Source organism: Calypte anna, chromosome 8 (genome assembly GCF_003957555.1).
Source record: "Calypte anna isolate BGI_N300 chromosome 8, bCalAnn1_v1.p, whole genome shotgun sequence".
Classification (NCBI taxonomy): domain Eukaryota; kingdom Metazoa; phylum Chordata; class Aves; order Apodiformes; family Trochilidae; genus Calypte; species Calypte anna.
The window spans coordinates 5,126,855-5,154,020 of record NC_044254.1 but is presented as its reverse complement, the minus strand read 5'-3'; the positions used below and the strand labels follow the sequence as shown (position 1 = coordinate 5,154,020).

Sequence of the window (27,166 nt, the reverse complement as noted above, 5' to 3'; positions counted from 1 at the left end):
GGAAAACACAGTCAAAAACTTATTCAGAAATTAATAAAACCACCTTACTTAAGTCTCTCTTGTATTCACTACTCCCTCCATATTTCAGTTAATCTTCCTCATCTTCATTAGGTAAATCCACTATTAGAGTCGATGTCGCTTTAACGGTCTAATTAAATTAATTTAACATTAATACCAACACTGTGAACCAGCTGCAAAAAAATCCAAGAGAAAAGAGCAGCAGCAAAAGAAAACTAAGATAAACAAAGTCTTACTAGGACAGAATATAAAAGAATAAAATCAAAGAGGGAAGCATAATGGAGGAACACGCTCATCTTCAAATCCAAAAGAAACTTCTCTGAAGCTCACTGTTAAGAACTCTGTCACCTGAACAGACTGCAGGTGGCTCAAAATGGGAATTACTTGGTACAGGGATTACTTGGACATGTCTAGTACATCTTTTCAGGCACATTTTTCATTAAGTAGCAGTACTACTTGGAACATCCTGGTTTCTAACTCCAGACTCAAACACTTCAGCAGGGCAGCAAGTGAACAGATAAACGTTCTCTTCTCAAAGAGCTCTGCCAAGCAGCTAGAAAGCAATAGATGTGCACAGAAAACAAGCTTGATTTAGCTTGATTTTAGGAGAAGTCAATTTGAACTTACTTAAAAAAACAACAAATTTTCACACAAACAACCATTTTCACACAGTGCTTTCAAGGTCTCACAGGAAAGCAATTCACTGGACAGAAACCAGTCACATTTAATTCCAAGGAGGAAACATGGAAGCCTGCTTGTGGGCAAAGAGGAAAATCCAGACAAAAAAATTCTATGATTTGGCTAAGTGGTTGCAACAAGTGAGCACTTGTCCACAGAACAGTAAATTCTGGACAGAAATTCTTTCCTTTCCCATATTGGCCAGAGAGAGGTCACCATGACAATTACAAAACAAATAAAAGATGATAGAACCATTTTGCAGATGGGAGGTGAATTAGAAAAAACAGATGTATCTCTGTGAAATAGTCCCTCAGACTAACGAAGTCCTCTCTCTTCAAAACTTGAATGTTCTCCTACTTGCATGGGCTACCAGCACACATCTTCCTCTTTATGCAAGTGATGTTTAAAAGTTAAGAAAGAAACAGAATAGTGGTGATATTTCAGGATTACATTTATTTTCTTCTACATTCATGACTCCCAATAATGATGCCCTAGCAGCTCCTTTTTCCAAAATGGACCTAGCAAGCCAACAGCACAAAGATCACAGCCAGACAGACAGCTTCAGTGAAGGCCTGAATAAGCACAGCATAAAGTTAAAAATTGCCCTCAAGAAGAATCAGTCTAGTATTATGCTAAAACTGTGCTTCCCAAAGCTTCATGCAAATTTTGAGTACTTTTGGCCACAAATCACAGTCCTTCAAGTTAAAACTAATAACATTGTTAACTGCAGTCACAATCAGATTAAAAATAATTAATAGCACTAAATTACATTACAGCATCTCGCTCTGACAGCAAGTAGTACAGGAAGCAACAAATGGATGTGTTCACTTAGCAAGCTGCCAGTATAGGGTAATTTTTGGATTTCAAGTAAGTGTAAAGAATCATTGTAAAATCTCTTGCTATCCACAGCTTTAGAGCAGAGTGATGGTCCTGCATATATATCCTGAATTTTAGAACAGCTACACAGATGTAGGACTGTTTGTAACAAAGCCCTCCAACACAGTTAAAAATGCATTGACTGTAATGCAAATTTGAGCTTAAATAAAAGCATTGCTATCATTATGGAAAGCAAATGAGTCTCTTCCAACACACAAAAGTACCAACTTCACTCCTGTGTTCCCCTACTCCCTACATACCGCCATCTCCACACTCCTTGCTGCCACAACATCTTTGGGTTTTGCATCTTTGGTTCCAATGTAGGAGCCGATGGTGTCACAGGACCAAGGAGAGTACTGGCTGTAATCATTTCCTTTGTATTTCCCAGCTACCTTCAGGTCTTCATCCAAGAACTGTACAAACACAAAAATCTGGTTCTGTAAGTGAAGGGAAGAAGCAGCTTCACAGTCACCACTACTCAGTTCAACAGCAATGACCTTGAAGAAAATCATTACCAGGATTAATTTTTTAATCGGATACATCACCATTTGGAATTGGGCCACAGCAAGCATGTAATGTGTGAAACTCTGATCACCTGGCTACACTCCCAGTGCTGACTGTTCACTTGGCCACAAAGAAAGTGATATTTTGACCTTGGATAAAAAAATAAACCTCTATCAAGCTGTAATTTAATTCTAAATGTGTCAGGTGCAAAAAAAGCAAAGTCCAGTAACCGTGACAACTTAGTACTCCAATTAATCATGGCTTCAAACTGATTATCTTGGTTACATCAAAAGGAGACAGTTTAGTATCAGTGGTAGATAAGACAATTAGACAATCAACAGCCAACTGAGAGACTGGAGACTGTGTTGTAAATACTTGTCACCTGTAGTACAAATTTACCACAAACATCCAACAGTTGTCAACACTGTACTGTTCCAATTTCCTTGTTGCCTTCACCTATCAGCACAGTATTTTCTGCACGTAAGTCACATTTTTGTCAAAATATGCTTACCTCCTCTGAATGAAAAGGATGAGGCAAGGTTGGTGATGGTGCAAAAGGAGGTGGAGAAATCACCTTTCTTTCTTCTAGCTGGGCCATGATCTCTTTCCTTCGTCGGTGAAGTTCATCCAGGCTGGGATGTGGCTGAAATTAAGACAAATACATTTCAAATTACAGCAATCATATACTGCAAGAAAAGGAAAATACAGTGAATAGACTATCATTATGATAATAAGCAATTATCACTTTAAGACTGCAAGCTTTCATGTTTAATATAGGACATGCATATTCCCACCTTGGTCAGACTGTTAGCTCAAGACACCCTAGAGACAAAGAATGCTATTTGCCTAAAACTTATTAGATCCTAAACTGCCCCAAATCTTTTTAACTTTAAAACTACTGGTCTTCTAACTCATAGATAGCTCAACATGACTCTGTGTCCCAACTTGACAAATTTTCCACTGGAACATGTTCTAGCATGGTAAATCTGCATTGCAGCCATATGGAGGACAGGGGTAGAACCTACAGATAGATCATGATCAGTGTACATTCATTATTAATTTTGCAATAGAACTAAACATCTCACAAATGTATTGAAGTCAAAACTGATAAATCTGTGAACTACCTTAAAAATGTTTCCTGGACTCAGCAACATAATTCAATCTTCAATCTTAAACAACAGCCACCTGGGCATATTCCTGTGTGACCTACACTAGGTGGTCCTGCTCTGGCATAGGGGTTGGACTCGATCTCTCGAGGTACCTTCCAACCCCTAACACTCTGATTTCTGTGTGATTTCTGCAAGTTCAATTATTCTTATTCCAGAAGGCCTCAGTTCCAGCTGATTTACCAAAATAAGTTTATATACTTCTGCTAGAAAAGACCTTCCAAGTTAGCAATCTGAAATTACTGGACATTTGCATGCAGAGAAAATTTGCAGGAAACCTCACCATCACCTTACTGTGAAAATACTCAACTTCTCAAGTATCTTCTACTTCCTATCTCAAACAACTACAAAAATGCAACGTAAAAATCCATACCCTGTGGCATGAGGGTCTGATCTGACCGAGATGTGGAGCCACTGGGCAATAACCCTCAGTTTGCTGGTATCTGTCTCTGGATTCAGGTATGTAGGAAGGTACAGTGGCTTGTGGAATCTCAATGGGCACAGGGCTGCCCCGAACAATCTCCTCTCTCTGGTAGGGCTGGACAGGGGGGTACACACGCCGACTGTCGTAGTGTGGTGGGTAGATGGGTTGTCCCATGGGAGGGTACTGCTGTGGTTGTGTGTACTGTGGGCTCACCACACGATCCTGAAGGTAGGGTGGGTAATGGTCTAGGTAAGGTGGACCAGGTTCAGGAGCTGATGGAGGAGGTCTGACAAAGCGAGACATGGACTGAGTGGGATAGTAAACTCCTGAAATAAGAGGAGAGGAAAAAAACACAAGATACAGGAAGTTATTGGCACCACTGTCCACAAACAGACTCAAATACTCCAGCCTGCAAGCATTACTAAGAAAATGGTATAAATTAATTCACATTTGTTGCTTGCTCCCACTGTCTAACTGGTACCTCTACTCAAAAATCAATTACAGAAAAACTTGAAAAAGCAAGAGTTAATTAAACTGTCTCACCTGAGCTTTTGATCATCTAAGATAACAAGGTGAAAAAGCTACAATAAGTGGAGACGAGGCTATAAGACAGCCCACCACAGGTGCCACCAAATTTCTGTTAGCATACCAAACAGAAATCATTCACTAGAATGTCTCACCAGACTGACAGGAATGCTTTTAACTAGACAAGACCTAAAAGTTAATTGAAGATTAGCCTGTACATTTTCATTCCCACAACTAAAATTCAGTTTGTCTTGACATACCAGAGACACTGCCTGTATAAAGAAAATTGGACTAATCAGAATTCAACTTTAAAAGATTTGTTCTACCTCCTGAACCTCTACCTCTTCCGTAGAAGGAAATTTCAGTACTGTGAATCACCAAAGACTTCTAAGATCAAACCTCCTAGTTAATTGAAGATTTTAGTAATCTATCTGGGAACTCAGGGTAATTTCAAATTATGCACAAATATTTGCACATCAAAAACATACACATCAAATTTTGTGGACAACCCAGATCTTCATTTGCACACAATCAAATGCAATCTTTTTTTTTTCCTTCAAAAAGCTCCAAAGCTTTCTCAAAAATGGTTCACACACACACCTCCCTCTTTCCTTTCCAGGGCTTTTTCTTCTTTCCACTTCTGTCATACTTTCATTCCTCACTTTTCTTTCATACTAACATCACTTTATGCCATTTCTCTCTCTAATCTTAAGTTTCATAGAATCATTTACAGATAGCCACATCGTTTCTTTTTAACTCTCCTCCCCCTACTATTATCAGTCTCTACTAAATCTCTTCATACGTAAAACTTTACCTCATTTATTTTTCTATTATGTTTTCTTTTTTTGCTGTTCTGCAATTTCACTTCTCTCTACCCATCACATGCACATGCAGACATATCTGAAACACTCAAATACTTTTCATAAAGGACTTAAGTCACTCTTGAGCATATACCCCTCTGCTGGCTAAACTTCATTTCCATTTTCCCCAGGTCAAACTGAATCAAGGTTTACCAGATTCCTGACCTTGCCCAGTTGGCAGTAACTGAAGACAGAAGATTTTGCTACATGGGATGTATGCAAATCTATTTTTTCACTTTTATCAAAGTCCTCAGATACAACATAAAAGATCTACCTATTTCCAGTTTATTCTGCCATCATGACATTAGAGCCTATAGTATACATGATATGCAAGAAAACTCCAATTTAGGAGTTTAAGTAAAGACCAAAGTGAGAAGAAAGAATAAAATCAGTATGAAGATGAAAGATGGGGAGCTTGGTCTCAAACCTACCTTGCTGGTAAGGTGCTGGCTCAAATGGTGGGGCAGCTCCTCTGGGATCTTGATAAAACATATCTGCTTGCTGAGTATTATACAGTGGAGATCCTCTTGGTACCATTTGCAACTGCTTGGTGACAGACACAGAAGGCAAATCTGTTGGTGCCCGAGTGGGCACAGGATGTGGATTCACCGGTAAGGCAGAAATAGAGCTCTTGGGAACAGATTCCAGCCTAAAAAGTAGAAAAATGGCACTTCTCATTAAGGCCTGATACAGCACGCTGTACTTTAACATACTGTTTACATAACATTACCCTCTCCAATTAAAATATAAGCACAAAAGGCAGTAAAGCAGTTTTGAGTTTCAGCTTTTCAGTTTTCTACTCTACTCTTTAAAGAGAACCCCCAAATAAACCACTACCCAAACCTCTGTTCCATTTCTTTTTTTTAGAGAATGGGTTCACTTTGTTGTTTCTACCACATATTTACACACGACACTTTGAACAACAGTTAGGAAGACCCGTACAAGTCAGGAGGGGATCCAGGGGCACTGCTACTCAGATGGTCCATCTTCCCTGGCTTCAGAGCAGCTTCGTAACCGGAGTCAGTCCCTCGAGAAATAAGCTGCGTCACCGTGCTGCCTGTTGACACAATTCCATTTGGCAGAGCAGAAGTTTTCCTATTGGGCAAGTCCACTCCCCCTTCCTCTGAGAGGATAGCTCCTGAAGGCAGGCCCACCTCATTTAGCTGGCCCAGGGAGGCACTCAGGGGTCTTCTGGGAACCAGACGCTTGTTCATTTTACGGAATCTTCAGAAAAAGAAGCCACAGGTCAAAAATGGAAATGCAACTCAGTTTTAGTTGCAAACCAAAAGCTTTGGTGCAAGTTTCCTAAGGGCTTGGGAGAAAATTATTATTAATATGCTAGACTACAACTTCAGTGCTACTTGAACTGTTAATAACAGTTTCAATCATAATAACAAGGATGGATTTTTTTAAAATTGCAATTACACCAAGAATTCACACCTAAATTTTCCACAGCTAGTTTAAAATCTTACTTCCTTTCCCTAGGCATTTCAACTGTACAGAAGAAAACCAGAACCAAACATCATGTCAAATATTATCTATAGTGATTAAAGCTTTAGAATATGAATCAAATTATTCAGGTCTATTTTATTCAGGGAAAAAGTAACAGGGGAAATTAAAGTGAGAAAAGATGAACAGATTTCTTTTTGCAACACTTGTCCAGCATCAAGCCAAGTCAAGCCTATAGTGCCATGTGGTATCTTCTAAAGCACAGTTTGCTGAGATTCATGTTACCATACCAATATGTAGCTTAAACCATTTGTTTTCTCTGATAAATTAAGTGACTGCAGAGATAAGAACCTTATGAACATACCACAATTCAAGAAATCTAACTGCTTCTGATAAGTCTGAACAAACACGAGCCTTCTAATTAATGTTCCACAAAAATCAGCAGACTTATGATATTGGACCAATGAAGAGAGCAAAATCCAGAGCTGAAGGTCCCCCAATAAATAGCCTGCCATCAGCTTAGATACCAAAATGCAAATGGAAAGTGTATTTGTAGGCCTGAGCATTCTCACTGTTTATATTGTGGAACAAGAGACCATTTCCTACACAAGAAGGTTCTGACAGGTTAAAGCTAATATTTTGTCTAAAAAAGTGAGATAGTAATACACCTAAGAAGGTAGATTATTACATTAAAAAGAAAAAGAGCAGTTGTACTCTATTACTCTGTCTTCAGATAATCTTTACGTTTACCCAAATGCACAGCATTAGCAGCAATGGAACAGAAGCAAAAAAGGTTTTTTTGGTGTTTTGAATGTCATCAAGTGCAGAGTCAGACAAACTGTGATCTTGTTACATAGATCTGAGCTATTCATCTCTAAGAGTTTACTGACCACCTTCTAATCATCTTCCTAACTCTCCATCTACACCTTAACTCCTGGCTGGCTTCATCTTATTCCACACAATCAAACTGTAAATTCAAGCTTTATAGTGTTGACAGTGGGCAACAGAATGAAGCAAACAAACTAGGTCCCTGCCACAGCAGAAACACTTGATTAGGCACAGATTATAGCTTCCTAAACATAATGCTGCTCACAAATTGTGCTGGCATCTCATGTCAGCCTCTCCAGATGGGCACATGGAGGTGAGTAGAAGTGAGTTCCCAGGCTGAACTCTGACATCCCAATACCCAAACCAATTCATCCCTGCAAAGCAGCAGCAGGAGGTTGGGAAACCAATGCCATGTTCTCCCTGCCAATTAAGTCTGGACATCTGCCTCCCATGAGGTCTCTTAGAGGTGCAAGACAAGGAGGACTGCCCACCTCTGCCCACACCTGGAACACAACAAAACTTTCAAGAGACAGACACAAGTGCATAGACACTCATTCAAAGGTGACAGGAGGTGTTTATGAAGCACCCTCCATGATAAAATACTTAAGAAGAATGAAACTTGCACAGTGATGCCTTAAGGACTTTTCTGAACAATTTTATGGATATTGCAGTCTCCACATGTGCAGTACACAAACAATCTAGAATAGTTCAATACTTGCCTAAGCATACTGTGCCTTTGTCCCTTGCCAAGAGGGAAAGGTTAAACAGCTGCTGTTTATTATTATATTATTATAATGTTATTATAATATTTTATTATTATTTACTATAATACAGCAAGTCTGTATTATAATTTTTTATCCAAGGTGTTACCATGTACATCCCATAACCTTCCTTTTTTTAAAGAGAAAACACTAATGCAGTATCTACTCAAAGGAATTAAGCAAAGATAAAAGGCACAAGGAAAAATTAGAAATCAAAGCTCCCAAACCACCTCCAGAAACTGCTTCAACCTGAAACAGAACAAGCATTCACTTCACACCACAACAACCCTATTACTGGGGCATACAAGCCAGATCAGTTAAATTAGGCCTCTTACACCTGCAAAGCTGATAAACAGCCCTTCTTGATCCATACAACTAGTTCAGAGGCACTAATACTGACTCACCACCTTTGTTAACCATTCCAAACCAGCACTACCAATCTCCATTTTTTTTTACAGCATGACAAAAGGGGAGAGATGCCAACTGTTACTGCAGAACACAAGTATCAGAGTCCTATTCTCTGTTTGTCTGAATAACTGCCTTTGTCATTCTACCACCACGCATTCTGTTAATTTTTCTTTTGTTTTGCCTATGCTCTGCATGCTGGCTGTACAGCCAATTAATTGCCTCATTAATGCTTTGAGTTTTAGAGTTGTAAGGAAAAAAATCTGCATATAATTTCCAAATCTTTGCAGTTTTCTTCTGACTTAAGAAAGTGTCTTTTTTTGAAAGCAGTGAACAGCACATAAAACAAGTAAGAAGTTAAATTCAACATATTTTATATGGTATATATTTCTTTTAACTCTTAAATAATACATTACTTTCCATTAAAAAAAAAAAGCTTGTTCTTGGATAACTGGGTGTCCTCTCTGAATCTGTAATGCCTGTAACTAATTTACTGCAGATTTCATGTGACTACCATTTAGCTCTTCAGCAATAGCTTTAACCACTGTTAGGTTCCTGCATATGCAATCTGTCAGAGTTGCAAAGAATAATTATAACAAAGAAAAGAAAAAAAAAGACCTTGTGATGCTCATTTTTAGCTCTCTGAATCACTCCAGAAGCACAGAACAAGAGAACCTGTACACCTGGATAACTGCCAGCAACCTACTTTTCACACTTTTATATAACAGCAAAATGAGACACACACACAAATAAATTACCATAATGAATGCAGTCAAGCACCATGCTTTGTCAAACTCAAAAAAGAAGAAAAACAGCCTCCCTTCAAAAAGTTTGTGTCAACAAACTTTCAGAGCTGCACTATGGCTGAACAGAGCAAAATATCCTATATTTAAGAATGAAGAGTTCCAAGAGATGACTGTTACAGGTTTTCCCAAGCTATATCTTGCTAATTTGACAAGTTATGCCTCCTCTCCCCATTCCTAGATACAATAAATAACTCTTAGGGGTAAGATGAAACAGATTAGACTGCACACTCACTTTTCTAGTTCCTCCTGTGAATGTGCAAAGGTGCAGCTGGCCCCTCGGGGGCATCCTCCTCTCTGTTTCATGTCTCGGCACATGTATGTCTTGTACTTGCTGTGCTGAGGAGGCTGACAAAGGTAAGGAAAGCAGGTGAGAAAAACTGACTACAAGTGCACTTAACCAAGAGCTGATAACTCTTAATAAAGACCTGATGTTTGATAATTCCCTTAATTTAAATATACCACCCGTGAAATAAGTGACTGGAGAAATATTCATGTTTGTTTTTTCAACAGAACTATTTTGACAACTAAGTCACTATCAGTTTTCTAAAAATATTTCTATTCAAACTCCTCACTGGAGCTTGACTGGAACACAGCTGTACATTTCAAGCAACAGTTAAGTCAACAAGATTGATATAGGCTGAAAAAAAAATAAATAACCCTGACCAAATATTTATCAAGCTTTCAAGTAGACTGAAAATATGTACAATTCAGTCAGTTACTTTGCCCTTGCTTTGTTAGCTTGAAACAGCAGTTGAGGATCCCTTAGATCTCTGGAAGAGTTAAACCTCACTAAGCTCCCTTTTACCCACATTTGGACCAAAAACTTCCTAACTTCCTAACTCTATGATATTTCCATCAATAATTGAGAATGCAATGTTAAACTCAGATCAGCTGAGTATGGGTTGTCTTCTGTATTTACTCCAAGATTTGCTGCAATCTTCCTGTCTTCATAGACATCCATTTGCCAGTCTCTCTAAATAAATTTTGCCAGAAGGCCAGACATGGTCTAAAAGACATTTTAAGTTCCTACAGTTTTTACAGCACAATTAAATGAGGAAGAAATATATATCACAGACCATGCCAAGGGAAAGGGCTGTGCAAGTAAACTCTTGCTTTCAGAGAAATTCAGTCAAAATATGTGGATTTGTAAGAAGCCATCTGCAAACTCAATTTTTTATTTATTTGTGCCATGTACTGCAACAAAACCAGAATTTAGGCAGGGTGTATACAAGCTGCACAGCCCTCTGCTGGCCACTGCTGTCAGCCAGCCAGTGACAGGAGCCTTCCCTTTTTCCACTTCAGAGGCACTGGGTTCCCTTTCCAAGGAGTACAGCATGTACCAGGTCCAGGTAATGGTTTCACCACAACAAAAATGCTGGTTTTCCCACTCTAATTTCCACTTGTGTATTCCTAAAGCTTTTCTTTTTTTTTGGTAACTGTGCTCATGAGATATCCCAGTGAATGCAAAAAGGTAAAACAGCAGAAAGTAGTAATTGTGATTTTGCCTTTTTTTTTTTATTAGTTCAGCACCCCAAGAGCATGAGTGCCAAAGCAAGGGAGGAATGGAAATGCTGATAGGCAGCTCTGTCTTTCAGCACCAGCTACCACTTACATCAATTTAGCAATAACAAAATGAGATCAAACAAAACACCTGATGAGATAACACTGAGATAAGCTAATACAAAGATATATGTAAGATATATATGGCAACATCATTTAGTTTCTGAAACAAACATTTTGCTTCATGAAGGTGAATTGTGTCTTTATAGCAGCAAGTCTTCTCAAAGCTTTAAACTTTATGGGCCATTATACACATTTTAAGAGTAACTTTGTTAACACAGACCCATCTGGCTGCAACACATCACATTAAAACAAACCCAAAACATTCCCACAGAACACAGTGATAGACATGGCAGCTTCTCTTCCCCTCCGTCCAGTCAGGAACTCTGTTTATTTATTTCCCCAGCTTGCTGCTGGATCAGACTGTTTTCTTTTAATCTTAGTGAACTGTCCAAATTAATCAACTGGTACTGGAGGAGAGCTGTGCTGCTTTGGGTTTGGTTTTGTTTTTCCTTTCTTGTTTCTTTTTTTAATAAATGACACAGCAGTGATATTTTTAACTAACTCCTCAAAGCAAACCTCTCCAGATGACATCAGTGAGCCTCTGTTACTTGAATATAGCAAATAAAATGTAGAGGTAAGCATTTCCTAAATGATTTAGCTTTTACCTGCTGCTGATCTGTTCCTTTCTTGCTGTGATTCTGGATGTAATCAACTAAGCCATGCACCACAGTCCTCACAGCAACTAGTCCATTTTCCAGTTGTTCCCATGTTGGAGGTGGAGCATCTGTTGCATTGACAAAGAACAGACCATAAAAAGAAACAGGTAATTCAGAATGATTTTTCAAAACCAGGTACAAAGACCCCATCAGTATCATCAAGCTTTATTAGACAACCAAAAAGATTTTACTGGAAACATGTGTTGTTAGATAAAAAGGATTCATCACCTTAATTCAGGAGTACCTACTACCTGAAGAATAATGCTACCTATAGACTCAAAACTGAACCACACAAAACGAAATGAGCCAGCAAGACTATTATTAACATGTCAAATTATTTCCTTTTAGGAAAGCTTTCATATCCCACAAGAACTCTAGAGTGAAAACATTGCACAAACTCTGCACATAAGAAAGAGGAAGGGCTAAAAATCCCTTTTTGCATTCAGATTCCTCTTCAAATACCATCATCACTGGCTTAGATCACAGCCACTGAACAACAGAAAGTGATGCCTCTCCCACACAAAAATGTCCCAAGACAAATCTGTATCTCCAGCTGCCATCTCACATAGAGCAGTGTGAATAAATTGCAGTCTTAATTCTACAGGGGGAGTTGTTTTTTGTAACCAATTTACTTTTCTAATCTGTTCCAGCAGATGACACTCCCACTGTGTTCCCACGTACTCTGCTGTGAAAACAGGACCTTGAAGTGCTCCACTAAGTGCCTTTCAACATCTTTATCACTATTACATTCTATTCTGCTCATGAGGATTAAACTTTTCCAGAGGCACTTTAGTGTACTTATAGCACAGCAGAGAAGCAACTCAACAGCAGAGAAATATCAAGATCACACTCACCTACTGAAACTGAGTGAGGCTGTCAGTGATTCTACTTTCTGTATCAGTCTCTGGATATCAAATTTGCAGTGCACACACAGCTTTGTCCCTGACTTGCTACAGTATGAAAGATTTGATAAGGAAAACTGTCTCCTTTAACCATAACATACAAGTGGTTCTCATTTGAAACATAAGTTTATTTGTTCAAACACAGAGGAACTAGAGAGCTACAGCTTTTCATCTCCTGAAATCATAGTTTAAAGCCTTCACACTGCTGACTTTTTCAACAGTTTTCATCTTTCTCTCATCTGTCAACAGCTGAGATTTTATTACTTGGTAATATGCTTTCCAACTAACTTCCCCTTCCCAGACTGTCTTTCACATCTTTGCAGATTAACACACTAACAAAAAATACTAAAATTCCCTAGGATCAAATCTCTTTCTTGTCTAGACTGATTTTTTCCCAACTTCTGTTTATTCAATCTATCAAAACCCTCCTCTGGAATCCAAAATTCTTTACCCAGGAGATGCCTTATGATTTTAAGTTGCCTGTACAAGTCTTCCAAGTGCAATGACTGCAGGCTAGAGATCTCTGATGAAAAAACTAATATACAGAATTTCTAGAACAAAGAAAAAGACATAATTTTTAGATAAGCTCATGGAAGTCCTTAATGTGGTGTTTATCTGAGGACTTCTAGTTTGTAAACAAATTTTCTCTGGTGAAAAAAACCCCCATGTCTCCTGAGTGACAGCTAAAGCTCAGAATTAAGCACCATGTTACTGTCAGTGTCAGTGCTGCTTTGCAAAACTGGCTTCAAATAGCAGCATGTGTGCTAAAAAATGGAAAAGGAGGATGCCAAGTGCTGCCAGTCCCACCAGTTAGCACTGCCCAATGTCATGAATATACCATGCAACCTCACAGGATTATTATACATATTCAACATGCTCACTCAGTAATGTCAAACAGGGAAGTGGTGAAATTACACCTGCCTTATATTGACTCTATTTTAGCTTCAGAATAGTTCAGTTCCCCACGTGCATTGTGCTGTTCCCAGTCTGGTTAATGATGCCACCCAAACACATCAAGTTTGTGTTAGAGGATGTTTCCTTCCACTTGATGAACAGCTTTCAGTCCCTTAATAGTGTTAAGCTCCTCTTGCTAAACCACGAGTTAAGTGTTTTTATTAAAACATCTAGACTTACCTGGACTGGGATCAATATTTGCCAGGAGCTCTAGGTGAGGCCGAAGACGATTCAGGTTAGCTGGATCTCCAGTCCTCTGAAGAGCAATAGTTAATTCCTGAACACTCTGTGCAAATGAGGCTGGGGTCTGCAACTTAAAAAAATTACCATAATTAACTTCCTACAGGCAAAGCAATCCTCATGGTGCCTGAAGGTTGCACCACAAACTCAAGATCCATCTTCCAAAACTGGAGTAAAATGTTCTTCATACAAACACATTTCAGTTATCACCTCCTATTAACTTCCTTCTCTGGCATTAGGAATGTGCAACTCTTTGACATTGGAAGTTAAAATACTAGGACAACACAAAGGCTGGCATTATTTCTAAAAATTTAACCTATTTGTTTTCTCTGTTATGCTGGCATGCAAAAAAAAAACACCCCAAAGAAAACCCCAAACCCCTCAAACAAAACAGAATACTAGAAATCACTTCATTTAGATTTTTGAAGAGACTGATACCTACAATTCCCAAATCAATAGGTCTGCACTCTGTTTTAAACAGAGTACAGCAGATACAGAGCAAGGTGGTTGGAGGTCAAATATAGCTAGCAACATTCAATTTACTAACAATTTCAGTATTTAAAAATCTTTTAATTCTATCTAGATACTTCAGGAGATGTCTGGAAGGACATGTGAATTGTGCAAGTGCATGAATACACAACATACCAAGCTTGAAGCTAACGCTCCTGTACAGCAGCCAAAGCAATTGCTTCACAGCTTTTGTAACCCTTCAACAAGGTTCAGTTCTTCCTACCTAATTTAGGCACTTACACACAAGTCCCCTAATTTAAAAGCCCATTTAATTATGTTCCCTCTAATCAAAGAGATCAGGACATTTTCAGAGGTCAATTCTTTTAATTTAAGAAATGTGCTTCCACCTCTTTCTTATTTTGGGTATAAACTAGGCTATGGACATGACCATTAACATCTGTTACTACAGCTAACTTCTGTGGCTTCTATCTGCAGAAGGAGGTAACACAGAAAGATTTCAGGATAGCAAAGGGAGCAAGATTTATTAAGTCACAAGTATACATTCCAATTATTTAGGCCATAAAAGGTTTTAAAGTACCAGTGCAAATTATTAGCAGGCAAGTACACAGGGGCACAACCTCTCAATTCATGCTGTGAGCATTTAAAACAATTGCAAGCAAGATAGACTGGGCTGATTTAAAGTGGCTTTACCTTGTCAATGATAGACTGCATGTGTGATTTGTGAGACTGGTCTCCATATAAGAGTGAGGACCACTGGTCTGGTGCAATACGTAAACCTGCTTCCATAGCAATTTGAACTATCTGGGAGTCATGTTCCCTTCTCAGAGCTTCGTAAGTCCGAAATTCCTCCTTCAGTTGCATCAGGGAGGAATCCTCATCTCGCTTTGTCACCTATTGGGGAAAAGGAGCCAAAGACAATTAAGCAGCCACAATTAAGGAGGAGAAGCCAGAGATTACGTAAGTCCAAAGCAAGTGAAATGTTCAGTCAGCAACTAAATTCTTCCTCCAAAACTAAACTGAACTATGATACTATGCAGTGAACACTTCCTACTCAATTACTATGTTCTTCATAAACTGGAACCACTATGAAACGGTTAACAAACAATTTATTCTGCTTCTGGTACAGGTATGGGTGGAAATGTCATGCTTCCTAAACTACCTTAAGCATCCACATCCTCCTTCTCCAATCAGGGTATTTTGTTTGGACTGGAAAATTTTGTTTGAGGGTACACTTGGCAGTAACAAGGCTTTTTTTCTCCTCATGCAGTGAAAGTGACATTTAAGTTGAGCACACAGGAATGGACCATTAAATACTTTAAATACAATAAACAGCTGAAGTTCTCTTACACAACTCTGATAAGCAAAAAGCCTTGCATTTCATTATTTCCAGCCACACCAGCAGTCAATTAACAGAACTGGGGATTTTCCAGCTCTAAGATTTTTCCAAGGAGATAAATTCTGCTGATTTACATACATGTTTTGTTACTGTGTATCTAGTAAACCTGGAAAGAATCAAAACTTAGCTTTATAGTATAAAGTTGTAATTGCAGCTTAAATTGCCATCATAGCTGTAGGACAAAGAATTCTCCAAACACAGGTAGCACTTAATGAGAAACACTTTCTATAACCACATATATTTTTAGACATGTTTAATGTCACAGGAGAGAAAACTGAAAGTAAAAAATTGTGGGTTTTATGGCATTATGAAATCTCAAAAAAAATTCAAAATCTTCTCCATACCTTGAAGCATGAGGCCCTGTAGAGAAGCTGGACAACATGCCCAATGCTAGTTTTAGAAGCCTGAGGAAATCGTGGCTCCAGCCTCTGAACCACAAAGAGAACCAAGACCTTCCGTGACAAAGCAGATCCATCTTCCAGAGCCAGCAGAACCAGCTTTAGAGCCTCCTCTTGCATCGCTGGTGGGAGAGAAGAACGTGAAGAAATGAGACAAAATATGAAAGAAGATCAAAAAAGACTTGTGCAGATTCTTGCTTCTTTCCCAGTCAGAAAGCAGGTACCAACTCCCCCTAAAACACAAATCCACAGACAGGAAAGGGGGCTGAGCAAGAAGGGGTAGAAAAGTGGGATGGAATCTTTCCAGATTCCCAGATTGTGACTGGAGAAATGGGACTTTTAATATTTTTGGTATTATTTGTTCTGTTTCATGTATAAAAATATTTGGGGATGACAGACTTTTTTGTTCTTGTCTGCCCATCTCTCTATTAATGTGAGAATATCAAAGTGTATTATCTATGTCTCACACTATCCCAGCAGAAAAAGCTGGCAGGCTGAAGAAAGGCATGGTTGGCAACTACTGCCCACACAAATAAATTAAGTGCTATAACACTGCATATTTTGCTCAGTAACAAGCCTCTCTTCCTTATGATGGTGCAAAAGTTAGCATCCCAAAGTTCTATCTTCCTCCATTTGCTGCAGTGGAGAAAAGCTTGTTTTCTTCATTGGCTTCTCATATCAAGGCATTATTTTTAATTGTCCTCCATAAGCAATGTCCTCATTTTCAGTAACAAGACTTGATGAATTTCATAAGCAAAATTGATTGGTTTAGTATTCTATGAAAAAGAATTTCTAAGAATGTAGCTTTAACATGCAAAACATGCCCCAAGCTCCTAGAGAAGGAACAGAAGCCACATCCAGTCACTTCTGGTAACCTTATTTTTGCTAGAAAGGTCCTTACTTGACCAAAGCATAGCAAGTGAGAAACTACTTCCCATTTTATCTTTCACAAGAGCAAAAGGACAAGCTATTATTTTATAGAAGACTTACAAAAGCACTAAAAATGTGGAAAAGTCTGTTAACAATAGCTGAATAAAATCACTTTGACAATTTTACCCTTTATTTATCAATCCTCCTCAATTCTGAATTGCTTCTAGTATTGTAGCACTGTGACAATCCCTACCTGGTCCAAGGAACTGGCACCCTCTGGCTCTCACTGCAGCCCAGAGGTTGGAAGAGAGCTGCTGAGGATTTTGATGCTGAAGAATGAGCTCTGTGACTGTTCTTTCACCAAGTGACCGTGCTGCACGCATGGCTCTGATCCGTCCTTCTTCCTCCACCAGCTGGCAATGAACTAATGTCACAAGTTTCCTTTGCATGGGACGACTTAACACACTCTGGGTGGTACTGTTTAGACCCACACCTTCAAAACAAAATGAAACAGGAAAGATAAGTTACCTCGTATCTCCTCTTCTTGTACCAGTCTTCAACCACTAGAAGCCAAAGTGCAAACCTAGTTTTAATATCTGCTTTTTTAAACAAAACACTAAAAAAAGACATATAAGAAGTTCATTTTTGTCAGTTTGTTTTACTCTGCATTAAAAGCAGAGTTCCTGTGAGTCTGCCTTCCCATAGGTTTAAGCCTTGTGATGACTGATTTGGATCTCTGAGAGGTGGACCTCTAATGAATTTTCTCCCAATGCTGGAAGTCTGTCTTGCACTTCCCATACAGATTCCCAAGTGTCTCCTCAAGGGAAGGATCACACATAATGGAGGTTCTTCCCTTATCCACAGGCTTCAGGGATCACAGTCTTTCTTTGACCATTTGCCTGTTTTCACAAGACATTTAGTTTCCTTTCTATATCTTGTATCTCCACTGCTTTGGCACAGCCAAACTGAACTGGCATGCAAATTAAAACTGCTAAGGTGGTGTTTAATAATGTGCAAAAACTGATTTACAAATGTGCTGGGGGCCACTGAAACCAGGTTAAAGGAACAAGTGACTCACTGGACATACAGCTGCTATACTTGGTGTGTTCTGCAGCTCAGAGCTTGCTCACTGGGCTGCTATGGCTCAGAGCCATGCTGCTACCACACTGTCCTACTTGGAAATGCTTGAGACAGCTTTTAATAAAAATTTATTTATGAAAACCTGTTGTGTATGACACCCACCTCTCTTACTTGGGTTGCCAGATTTTTCGAGTCCACCATATGTAACATAGATCAAATACATACTCTTGAAACCAGTGCAGTTTTTAGAATTTCTCAGTTTGACCCAGGTCTTGTATAAGGTTTTATATAAACAGTGTATCACTTAGTTACTGGATGTAGGATGCATAACAAAAATCTCGTTTGATCTTATTCCTCTTCTACAAACAAACTGTCTTACTACAGTTATCTCAAAGCAAAGCAGAAGCCATAAAAAGAAGAACTATCTATATTTATACTTAGTCTGAAGGTCAACTCAGCTTGCAAACTTTGTCTCAACTTACTATACTGCAGCCAAATACCTCAGCCTCTTCCCAGTAATATTTTCAACATAATGTCTTTAAATTCCACCCCTTCTGCAGACACAACCTTAATGCTTAGGAAATTTGTTTCAAGTTGTTTTTAAACCAGCTTATATATATTTTACAAACAAGCTAATTATTTGGATAGTTTGTGTGCATCTTGTTTGTGTCCAGCTTTCATTTTCAAAGGAAACAATTCAGGAACTACCTCTTGCACTGCTGAGTGGTTTGAGGTACAATGCTAACTCTTCCACACATTTCTTGCTCTCCTCATAATGCTTCGTATCTTCAGCTCCACTACATAAAGTAATTGGTTGCTGCTCAGGAACCTGGAAAATACAACATGTAGAGTTACAATGAATATGCATAAATAAGTGGCAGCATGCACATGAGCCATGCACCTCATCAAGATTGTTACTATCAAGCATTTCCTGTTTTGTTTCTCTTAAAAATTCTATTATTATGTATTTCATCTATTTCCATCTTGCTTAATGAATAAATAGCATTTAAACATCAGCAAAAATGAATCAAAAAATGTAAAGCATTTATGGTTAGCAGATTTCTTTTATACAGTGGCTGACAGGAACTAGAAGGATTATCCATAACAAAAAAGAAAAAAAAAAAAGACATGTGAAACATGGAATTTCATATAACTATAACTTTGACAAAACCCACACCTACTGGGCATCACCAAAGCTGACTGGCTAAAACCCAAACAAACAAAAAACCAAACCAAACCAACCAAACAAAAAAATCAGAGTCAGATATGACAAACTCTGGTCTGCAGGTAAATACAGAGTCATATCTCAGGTCTCAAAGCTCTACTTTTATCCAGGACTAAGCATTCTGTTTATTTTGATGTGGGGGTTTTTAATTTGTTTTTGTTGGGTTTTATGTTTGATTGTGGCATTCACTGAAATCAGTATTTTTCAAAGGAATACTGGACTGCTTTTGTTTTCCTCCAGCTAAATTCTAAAAGCTTTAAACAAACTTGGGGGTGCAGCACAGCCCTGCTTCCCAACATCACTATTCAGCAATCAAATCAGTATGTGCTAGTGTAGAGAACTAAGATTTCTCAGGAGACTAAACACAAACACTTTTTGCATATGCTATTGATGTGCAAAAAGTTCTCAGACTTCTATTTCCAAGTCAATCACTATCCCACCAGCCATAACAGCATGCTAGTTATATAGAGCTGCTTAAAGGGACAACCCAGGTCCTCAATCCAAAAGCACAGCCTTTAATATTCCAGTTAAACAGCTACAAACCCACTAACCCTTCACGTGCTACTCAGCAGTGTAAAGAATAAATAGCATTATGATGGCAGCAGCAAATCAAAGCAGGTAATATATAAGCAAAATATATATATATATATATACACGAAAATATATGGCTGCCACCACTTTCCAATTTAATTTCCAATTTTATTGGAAAGTAAACTGTTTCAATCATACAATCACACTTTTCCTATAGGCTCAGACAACTGTGCATGCTGAGTTACTCAGCTGATACACATTGTAAATAAACAGTTTTACTATTTTCTACTTTTACAGTAGATGACAAAGTCTCAGTGTGTAACATAAAACACAATCAACAGATGATACCACCCCAAAACTAACTTCATTTGGGTAGCCTGAAACAAACATCTCTTCTTTTATTCCTATTAAAAACAAATCCAAGTTTAATCATGCCAAGACAGCAAGGTTAACCTGGATACTTTTCACAGAGTGCAGTTAGCTTGGGAATTCTTTTGGGTTTTGTCTTAATTTTGGGTATGTGGTAGTATTTGTTTGGGATGTTTTGTTGTTTTGTTTTGTCTTGGTTTCTTTTTTTTGGGGGGGGTGAGGGGGAATATTGTCTGTAAGCAAGAAAGATTTTAGCCAAAAGAGATTTTGCAATTGCATCTTACAGTGAGTGGTCAGGCATAACTGTTGCAACAGCAACAGCCTGGGATGGACTGGTTTCTTGGGATTTGGGAAACAAATATTAACACCTTCAATATTTGCTTTCATGTCAACAAAATGCTCTACCTCCTTTACAAAGCCATTTTAGCAGTCTGCTTTCTGTCTGGAAAGTTACACAAGCACAACAGGCTTGTTGATCAAGAAATGCACATTGTGTGCTTTTGTGCCAAGAGATTCTACACAGTCTCTGCCCTACCTAGCACTGCAGTATATTTTGTACATGTTCCTATTCACTCCTCCAAGCATTCAGTCTGGTACCAGCACCAGCCTGAAATACAACCACAGCATCACAACACCCAGTGGACAAAGAGGGCTTGGAACAGACATAGGACAGGAAGCAGTGTTCAGCCCTGGATTTCCATCTTGAATTAAGGCAGGTTTAGCGCCCAGTCACAGCAGCAGTTTGGAATGCCACACACAGCAAAACACCAGTGAGACACAAGGACTGTCTAGGCAACTAACAGAAAGCTTCCCCCTCCCTCAGGAAAAAGCTGGCACAGAAAAACATCCCAGAGTTAATCAAGCTATTCAACACTGTCTATCTGCACACCATTCCCATTTCTACTCTTTGCAAGATAAGCTTTAGTGTAAAAATTTAAGTCTTGTGCAACAGTACTGTTTGCAAAATGAACTCAGAGATTAGAGATTAACTTTTGTCTTAAACTAAAGCAAGCCTAGCACTAAAAAATAAAGCCAAATGCTTCTTTTGTGGTTTTTCTCCCTTTGTCTGCTTTTCTCCCTCCATACATTTCCTATTCATTCATGTGATGTCACAGTAAAACTTACAAATAATTTGACCTTTTGTCAGTTCTATTATATGCACCTGTAAGACTTCAGGGTCAGAATGACTACAAAACCTATTTACCAAGAGAAGAATTGTAAAGACATGATTCATAAGTCTCAAATCAGATTTTAATTTTGGCTTTATCACTGAGCTGCTGAGAGACAAGTGAGAAACCATTCAATTCAAAGCATTTTCACTTCCCCTCTGCAAAATATAATTTCAATAGCATGCAGGACCCTCTGGTCACTACTGCTGACCACAGCTCTTGGGAGCCTCAAAATAGATGAGCTCCAGAGCAGCATCATTTTTTTCTTCCTCATTCAATTCCACTCTCTCAGACACCCTTATCACAGTTTACATTGCAAATACATTTACATAATATATGTAACACCTCCCAAAGGGGACTACAGCTAAACAGGAAAATTAAATCTCAGATGTTGAATTACTTTACATTTGTGATTGGTTTGTGTGCATCTAGCTTGGCAGTGACTGTGAGTATCCTGGCAGTGGAATGCTGCCCATCAGCATGACTACCTGTGTCTGTGGGAAGAGGCAGGATATGATGGCATGAGGAAGGGGACTGGAAATGAATGCTAAAACATCACCTCATAGTAGGTGGTGATTTTGAATTGGTGATTTAAGCATAATTTGATGAAAGATGTCAGCTTGAGTTGTCACTAATTACCATTAGGCATCTAATTGCACAGAATGAGAACATAGTAAACAGACCAAACTCCTAGATGCCTGGTTTGAAAAGTATTCCTCCTGATCTTTTTTTTTTTTTTTGGAAATATTAATTCATTTCCTGCCAAAAAATGAAACAAAAAAACTAACCCCACAAAAAAACCAAAACCACCAAAAAACCAAACAAAACCCAAAGCCTACATTATCTTCAGTTCCTCAGCAGTTGGCACTATGGACAACTTTACATATAAGAGGCATCTCAATTCACCAAAAGTTACAACATGAAATCTGCTGCTAATAATGCTGCAATTGTAATCTTCCCACTTTGAAAAGGCCATCAGTTATGCTCACTCCACCTGTTGTCATATATAAAATTCCATTCCCTAGTGCCTAGATTTGTATTTAGCATGTCCAGCAGGAGACTATGAAAGAAATTAAAGCACCACAGGAATCTCTGCCACTTAATGTCACCTGCTTGGAATGTCCCCACTGCTGTTTCATGTGTTAAAAAAAAAAAAAAACAAACAGGAGGGAAGAGATTAGATGACAGATCCATGGTTATTCACCTTCAAAACACTAGCCTGGTGAATGTTTAAAATAGTTGCATATATATATGGGTGCCTGAATAATTAAAACTCAAAACCTCATCCCCACATAAATTGGTTTAAGGTATTTCTTTACTCAGGAAGTTTAAAAAGTAAGGTATCCCATTAATGCCTTTTTGATTTGTGTTCAAGGCTGCTGTGCCTCCCTTCCCTGAAATACACTCAGCTATTTCCAGCTCTCCCAGAAATAATAATTCTCACCTTCCCCTTCACCCCTTCTCATTGTCATCATTTTATACAGCTGAACTTACAGACACGTGGCCTGAACTGCCCAACCACTGCCTTCCAGAACAGGCCTTGTAACCACTGTTTAGGCACCAGAATTTAAGAGTCTCTGCAACATCTTCACATTAAGTGTTGCTGTAAGATGAGAAACAGGTTGCATTTTTGGAAACAGGTGGGGAGAAAGAAACAGTCTGTAATTCAAGTAATAAACCAACTCTTTTCACAATTAAGGTGACAAAACCATTTTATCCATGAGGCAGCAGTGTGCCCTTGTTGCCAGGAAGCCCAATAAAATCCTAGGCTGTATAAGAAAGTGTAGCTAGCAGGTAGAATGAGGGCATTCTCCCCTCTACCGTGTGCCCTGGTGAGGCCACAGCTGGAATACTGCATCCAATTCTGGGCTTCCCAGCTCAAAAGAGACAGGGATCTACTGGAGAGTCCAGTGGAGGGCAACAAAGATGGCTGGTGGATTGGAGCATCTCTCTCATGAGATTAAGGGACACTAACAACACATACACCCTCTTGAAATTAAAACAAAAAGTGGAACAAAATGAGTTTAGTTTCACTGAAGTTGATGATCCTACTCATGCTTCATAAGCTGGCTTTCTGCTTGTAGAACTTCTGTTGGTATGTACACCTCTATGGGACAGTTAAAAATTACAAATTACTGCAGTTTTTCTCAAGTTTTTGTCCTTAACCAAGCTTTTTCTGTATTTTTTTAATGGCTTTAGAGACTAGTGGAAAATAGCAACTGTTCCTCTGTCTTTCACAGCAAATTAGCATACTTATTTTCTAGTATTCTGCAGTCTGGTAAACACTACAACAGGTGCCAGGAAGGAAAAAGAAAGAAGTAAAAGGAGGGCAAGTTACAATGAATGCTGATTTCATTCACATGCTGAGCGAAAAAAGGAACTCAGGAGAGGTGGTAGAAACTTATTTTAAGGAGAAGGTTTGTCAATAATAAAAATCCAGCTAGGATTACCTATCATTTTTTAGGTAACAGCAAGCAGCATACATGCAGGAATAAGTAGCAAATTAGGGGAAAAGAACAGCATCTGCTATCGATCCTGAACATAAAACTTTAAGATACAAAAAGGAGCACAAAAATTGTTATTAGTTCAAAGTCAGAACCTCGAGTTCAGAGCACTCTCAAGACAAATACAATACTATAAAGCCACTCTTCCTTCTTCATGTATCACACACATATGGATAAGGAAACTCTGCTTAGCTAACCAGTAAAACCAGAATAAAATTCTGATTTAGTTATAACAGAAGCAGGGTGATTTTCCATCTCATTACAGGGCATCTTGTTTTTATGGAAATTTTAATTCAGGCACAGATCAAGTTAAAGCTTCTCACAAAGCTTAACAAATGCACACAGACCAAGCAAAACCAAAAAATGCAGGAGTGTGTGGACATTTGGATAGAGCTGGAACTACTCTAAGTTCCAGAGAGGAAGGAAGGAAGAATTAAGGGAGAAAAAGAATGAGAATATATATTGATGGCATCACCCACAGATTTCACACTGCTTGGAAGCTCTTCAAAGATGGTGGCACAAATGTACCACAGACATGGAAGTACACACTCTCATCACCCTCTCCTGCAGAGCAGGATGAGTCACTTAGCACAGCCAGAAAGACAAATTATTTCTAAAACTTCTGACACAGCTTCTATGCCACACACAGCAGCAGAATAACTACAAATTAGCCATATTACTTTATAAACCAAATGAAAAAAGAAGTGACAAAAGCACATCTGGCTCTCTAGGCCCCAGTACCTAATAAAAAGCATCAAAAGATTTTTCTTCCACATTTTTTTTTCTAGTTCCTCCACAAAACAGCTCTTCCCTAAACACAGATCTCTCATTTTCTGCTTTCTTCAGCTCCACTGAGGCCAGACATGGAAGCAGAACAAAGGAAAACAATAACCCCTCTAAGGTAACAGCATATCACTTTATTCCTTACCCATTAGCTAGACATGATTGTCTCTTCTCCTCTCCTCAAGCCCACAATCCTGTCCAGCCTTGGGAGGTTGGGTCACAGGGAACTACCAGTGATTTAACCATTATAAGCTTATTACATCTGTGCTGCAACTGAACACTGTGATCCTGCTTTCTACACATCCCTGCCCCTTTCCTTGGGCTGCCATCAGTGCCAGAGCTCTCGTCCCCACCAGGTGACTGGTTCAGCTGACCTCCCAAATACCTGTTCCAGCAAAAAGGGGAGTCTCAGGTAGGCTGCCCCCAGTCACCTGTATGGATTTAGATTATTAGATCAGCTCAGAAAATGACATTTCCAGAGCACAAACTGAACATAAGGACTCCTACCAGAAGGGTCTGCCCCTTTTCCCTTACTCCCCCCTCCTGCTTTTGGGACATCTGATCATCAATCTGTAAGGCAAATATGGTAAAGCAAGTAGCCTACCACAGAAGAAAGGTTTCCCACCAGATTATCTTGCTGATCCAGCTCATCCCTTTGGCAGAGCATAGCTAGATATGAATTAGGGAAGAAGGAAGGGAACAGAATCAACCTGTTCTGGTGATAGCCCATGGCTACACTAAATCAGATATAACACAAAATGTCAGGGACTGGGAAAAGCAAGAATTGAACTGTTGTTCCAGGCACCACTAGTGCTGCACATCAAAAGTTTAAAACCTGTGTTTGTGTTGTCAAAGTCAATCTACAAAAACATAGATGTTGACTCTATACACTGTTAACACTCACATTCTTTATTCATGTCTCATCCTCCTAAAAAGAAAGAAGGAAACTGCTGAAACAGATTTAAAAAACAAACAAACAAACAGTGATACCTGAGCACCCACTAGCTGCAGCAAAGCTGAGTTCACAGGAAGGAGTTCGATGTCTGTATTGATAGTGGTCTGGTCAAAAGGGCAGGCCTTACGATGGAGCTTGTTGAGACACATCTTGCAGACAGTGTGGCCACAACCCAAGCTGATGGGCTTCCGGATTGTTTCGTCAAAAGTCTGTGTGCAAATTGGGCAGGAGAGAAAATCCGTCCACTGTGGAGCTTGTACAGGCATTGTGTCAGGAGTTAATTGACAAGACAAAAATCTAAAGCACAGATTCCACTGGAATCAAAATCTTCGAAAAAAAGTCTGTTTGTTTTAAATATCTTCTGTAAGTACAGACAGTCAGCACATAGTGTGAAACATAACCTGAAAGGAAACAGAAACAGATGGTTAGCATTCTCTGCTGGAACAGGCATGTGAAATGATTTGTGCCAGGTAAATACTGCTTGTAGAGGTACAGCTGAACTAGGAGTGCACTTCTGACATTGTTTTAAAGAGGACTGTGTCATAACTTGCTTTAATTCTTGGCATTAAAAACTTCTTAGCTTGTGGTTTTTTTTCTTTACAAAAGATCCAATTAACAGCAACTAGAGCTGAATAATAAAAAAACCCAATCAAAACAATCACTACAACAAAATATTTATAGTATCCATTGTAAGCTTGAATAATTTTGCTTAAGCAAAGCTTCATCCAAAATTTCTATCACAAGCAAGTATTTTTTTTCATGTCTCTGGATTGGCACACAATGACTCTATGGAAACCTCTGAGCTGCCATCACCTCCAGAAGAAATGGATGAATGGGTCAGGGTACAGTCAGACACCATCTGTGTGCAATACATCTCACACATCACCAGGTAGTACTACAGATTGCTACTACACCACCTTCACACATGAACAGAGCTGCACAGTACCAACATGGGCTTGTCCAGCCAGTCACATCCCAGTTACCCTGGGAAGCTCCATGCATTTCTGGGTATAATTCAACTTGCCCTCGGTCTGCCCACCAAGCAGTTCAATCCCTTAAAAGTAGGAAGAAAATTTCTAGAAGTCACTGTGGACTGGATGAGTGACAACTGTTTCTGGAGGACCCTTTTCTAACCCTGACTTAGACATTCGTTGCCTACCTAGGCTTTATATTGACAAAGAAAGTAACATCTTTACTGCAACAAATTACACTGAAACATTACAAAAGAACGAACTTGGGAGGTCTTTATTAATTGGTAATTTTGATTCAAAACTCTAGGAAGATCAATTGTTACTAATTATAAGCAAATGGAAGAGAAAACATCCCTTTGGGACATAAATAAACAAATAAACTCTCCATGTAAGGAGAAATATCAAAGAATAGAGAGATGAAGTGACATGAAAAGAATTATTATCAAAAGGAAAATAGGTACTAAAAAAACTCTGATATGTGGCTTATTTTCTATCACCAGTGAAGTTTGAAAAAAACCCCAAAACAAAACAAGTCAGATTTACTACCAAAGAGATTCTTTTAAATCCAACACCAAGACAACAACAACAACAACAACAACAAAACAACCCAATTTCCCTTTCCCATACACCACTGGCTTTTGTTTCATACCAAGAAGTGTGCACTTGCCTCCTAATACCTGTTCTGATAGAAAGCTCTTATATAAGCAACACAGCAACTGTTTCTCCACTTAAAACCAACTTCAAAATTAAAATTAAAATCTGTTCTAAG

The 27,166-nt window shown here is 38.8% G+C and overlaps 1 protein-coding gene across 8 annotated transcripts in view; it reads right to left on the bottom strand.

Moving 5' to 3' along the window:
* Positions 1-27,166, bottom strand: part of RC3H1 (ring finger and CCCH-type domains 1) — a 63,750-nt gene that overhangs the window by 14,161 nt on the left and 22,423 nt on the right. For 4 of the 8 annotated variants that reach the window (XM_030455733.1, XM_030455735.1, XM_030455739.1 and 1 more), the window contains exons 2-14: positions 25,462-25,827; positions 18,599-18,719; positions 17,064-17,303; positions 15,887-16,062; positions 14,837-15,037; positions 13,616-13,748; positions 11,529-11,647; positions 9,533-9,645; positions 5,994-6,275; positions 5,483-5,700; positions 3,616-3,992; positions 2,588-2,719; positions 1,833-2,003 (exon numbers count right to left, since the gene is read on the bottom strand). In XM_030455733.1, the coding sequence (XP_030311593.1) occupies positions 1,833-2,003; positions 2,588-2,719; positions 3,616-3,992; positions 5,483-5,700; positions 5,994-6,275; positions 9,533-9,645; positions 11,529-11,647; positions 13,616-13,748; positions 14,837-15,037; positions 15,887-16,062; positions 17,064-17,303; positions 18,599-18,719; positions 25,462-25,692 (2,514 nt within the window). In that variant the 5' untranslated portion in view covers positions 25,693-25,827. The remainder of the gene's footprint in view (positions 1-1,832; positions 2,004-2,587; positions 2,720-3,615; positions 3,993-5,482; positions 5,701-5,993; positions 6,276-9,532; positions 9,646-11,528; positions 11,648-13,615; positions 13,749-14,836; positions 15,038-15,886; positions 16,063-17,063; positions 17,304-18,598; positions 18,720-25,461; positions 25,828-27,166) is intronic. The other 4 variants (XM_030455736.1, XM_030455737.1, XM_030455740.1 and 1 more) reach the window with 1 other exon arrangement.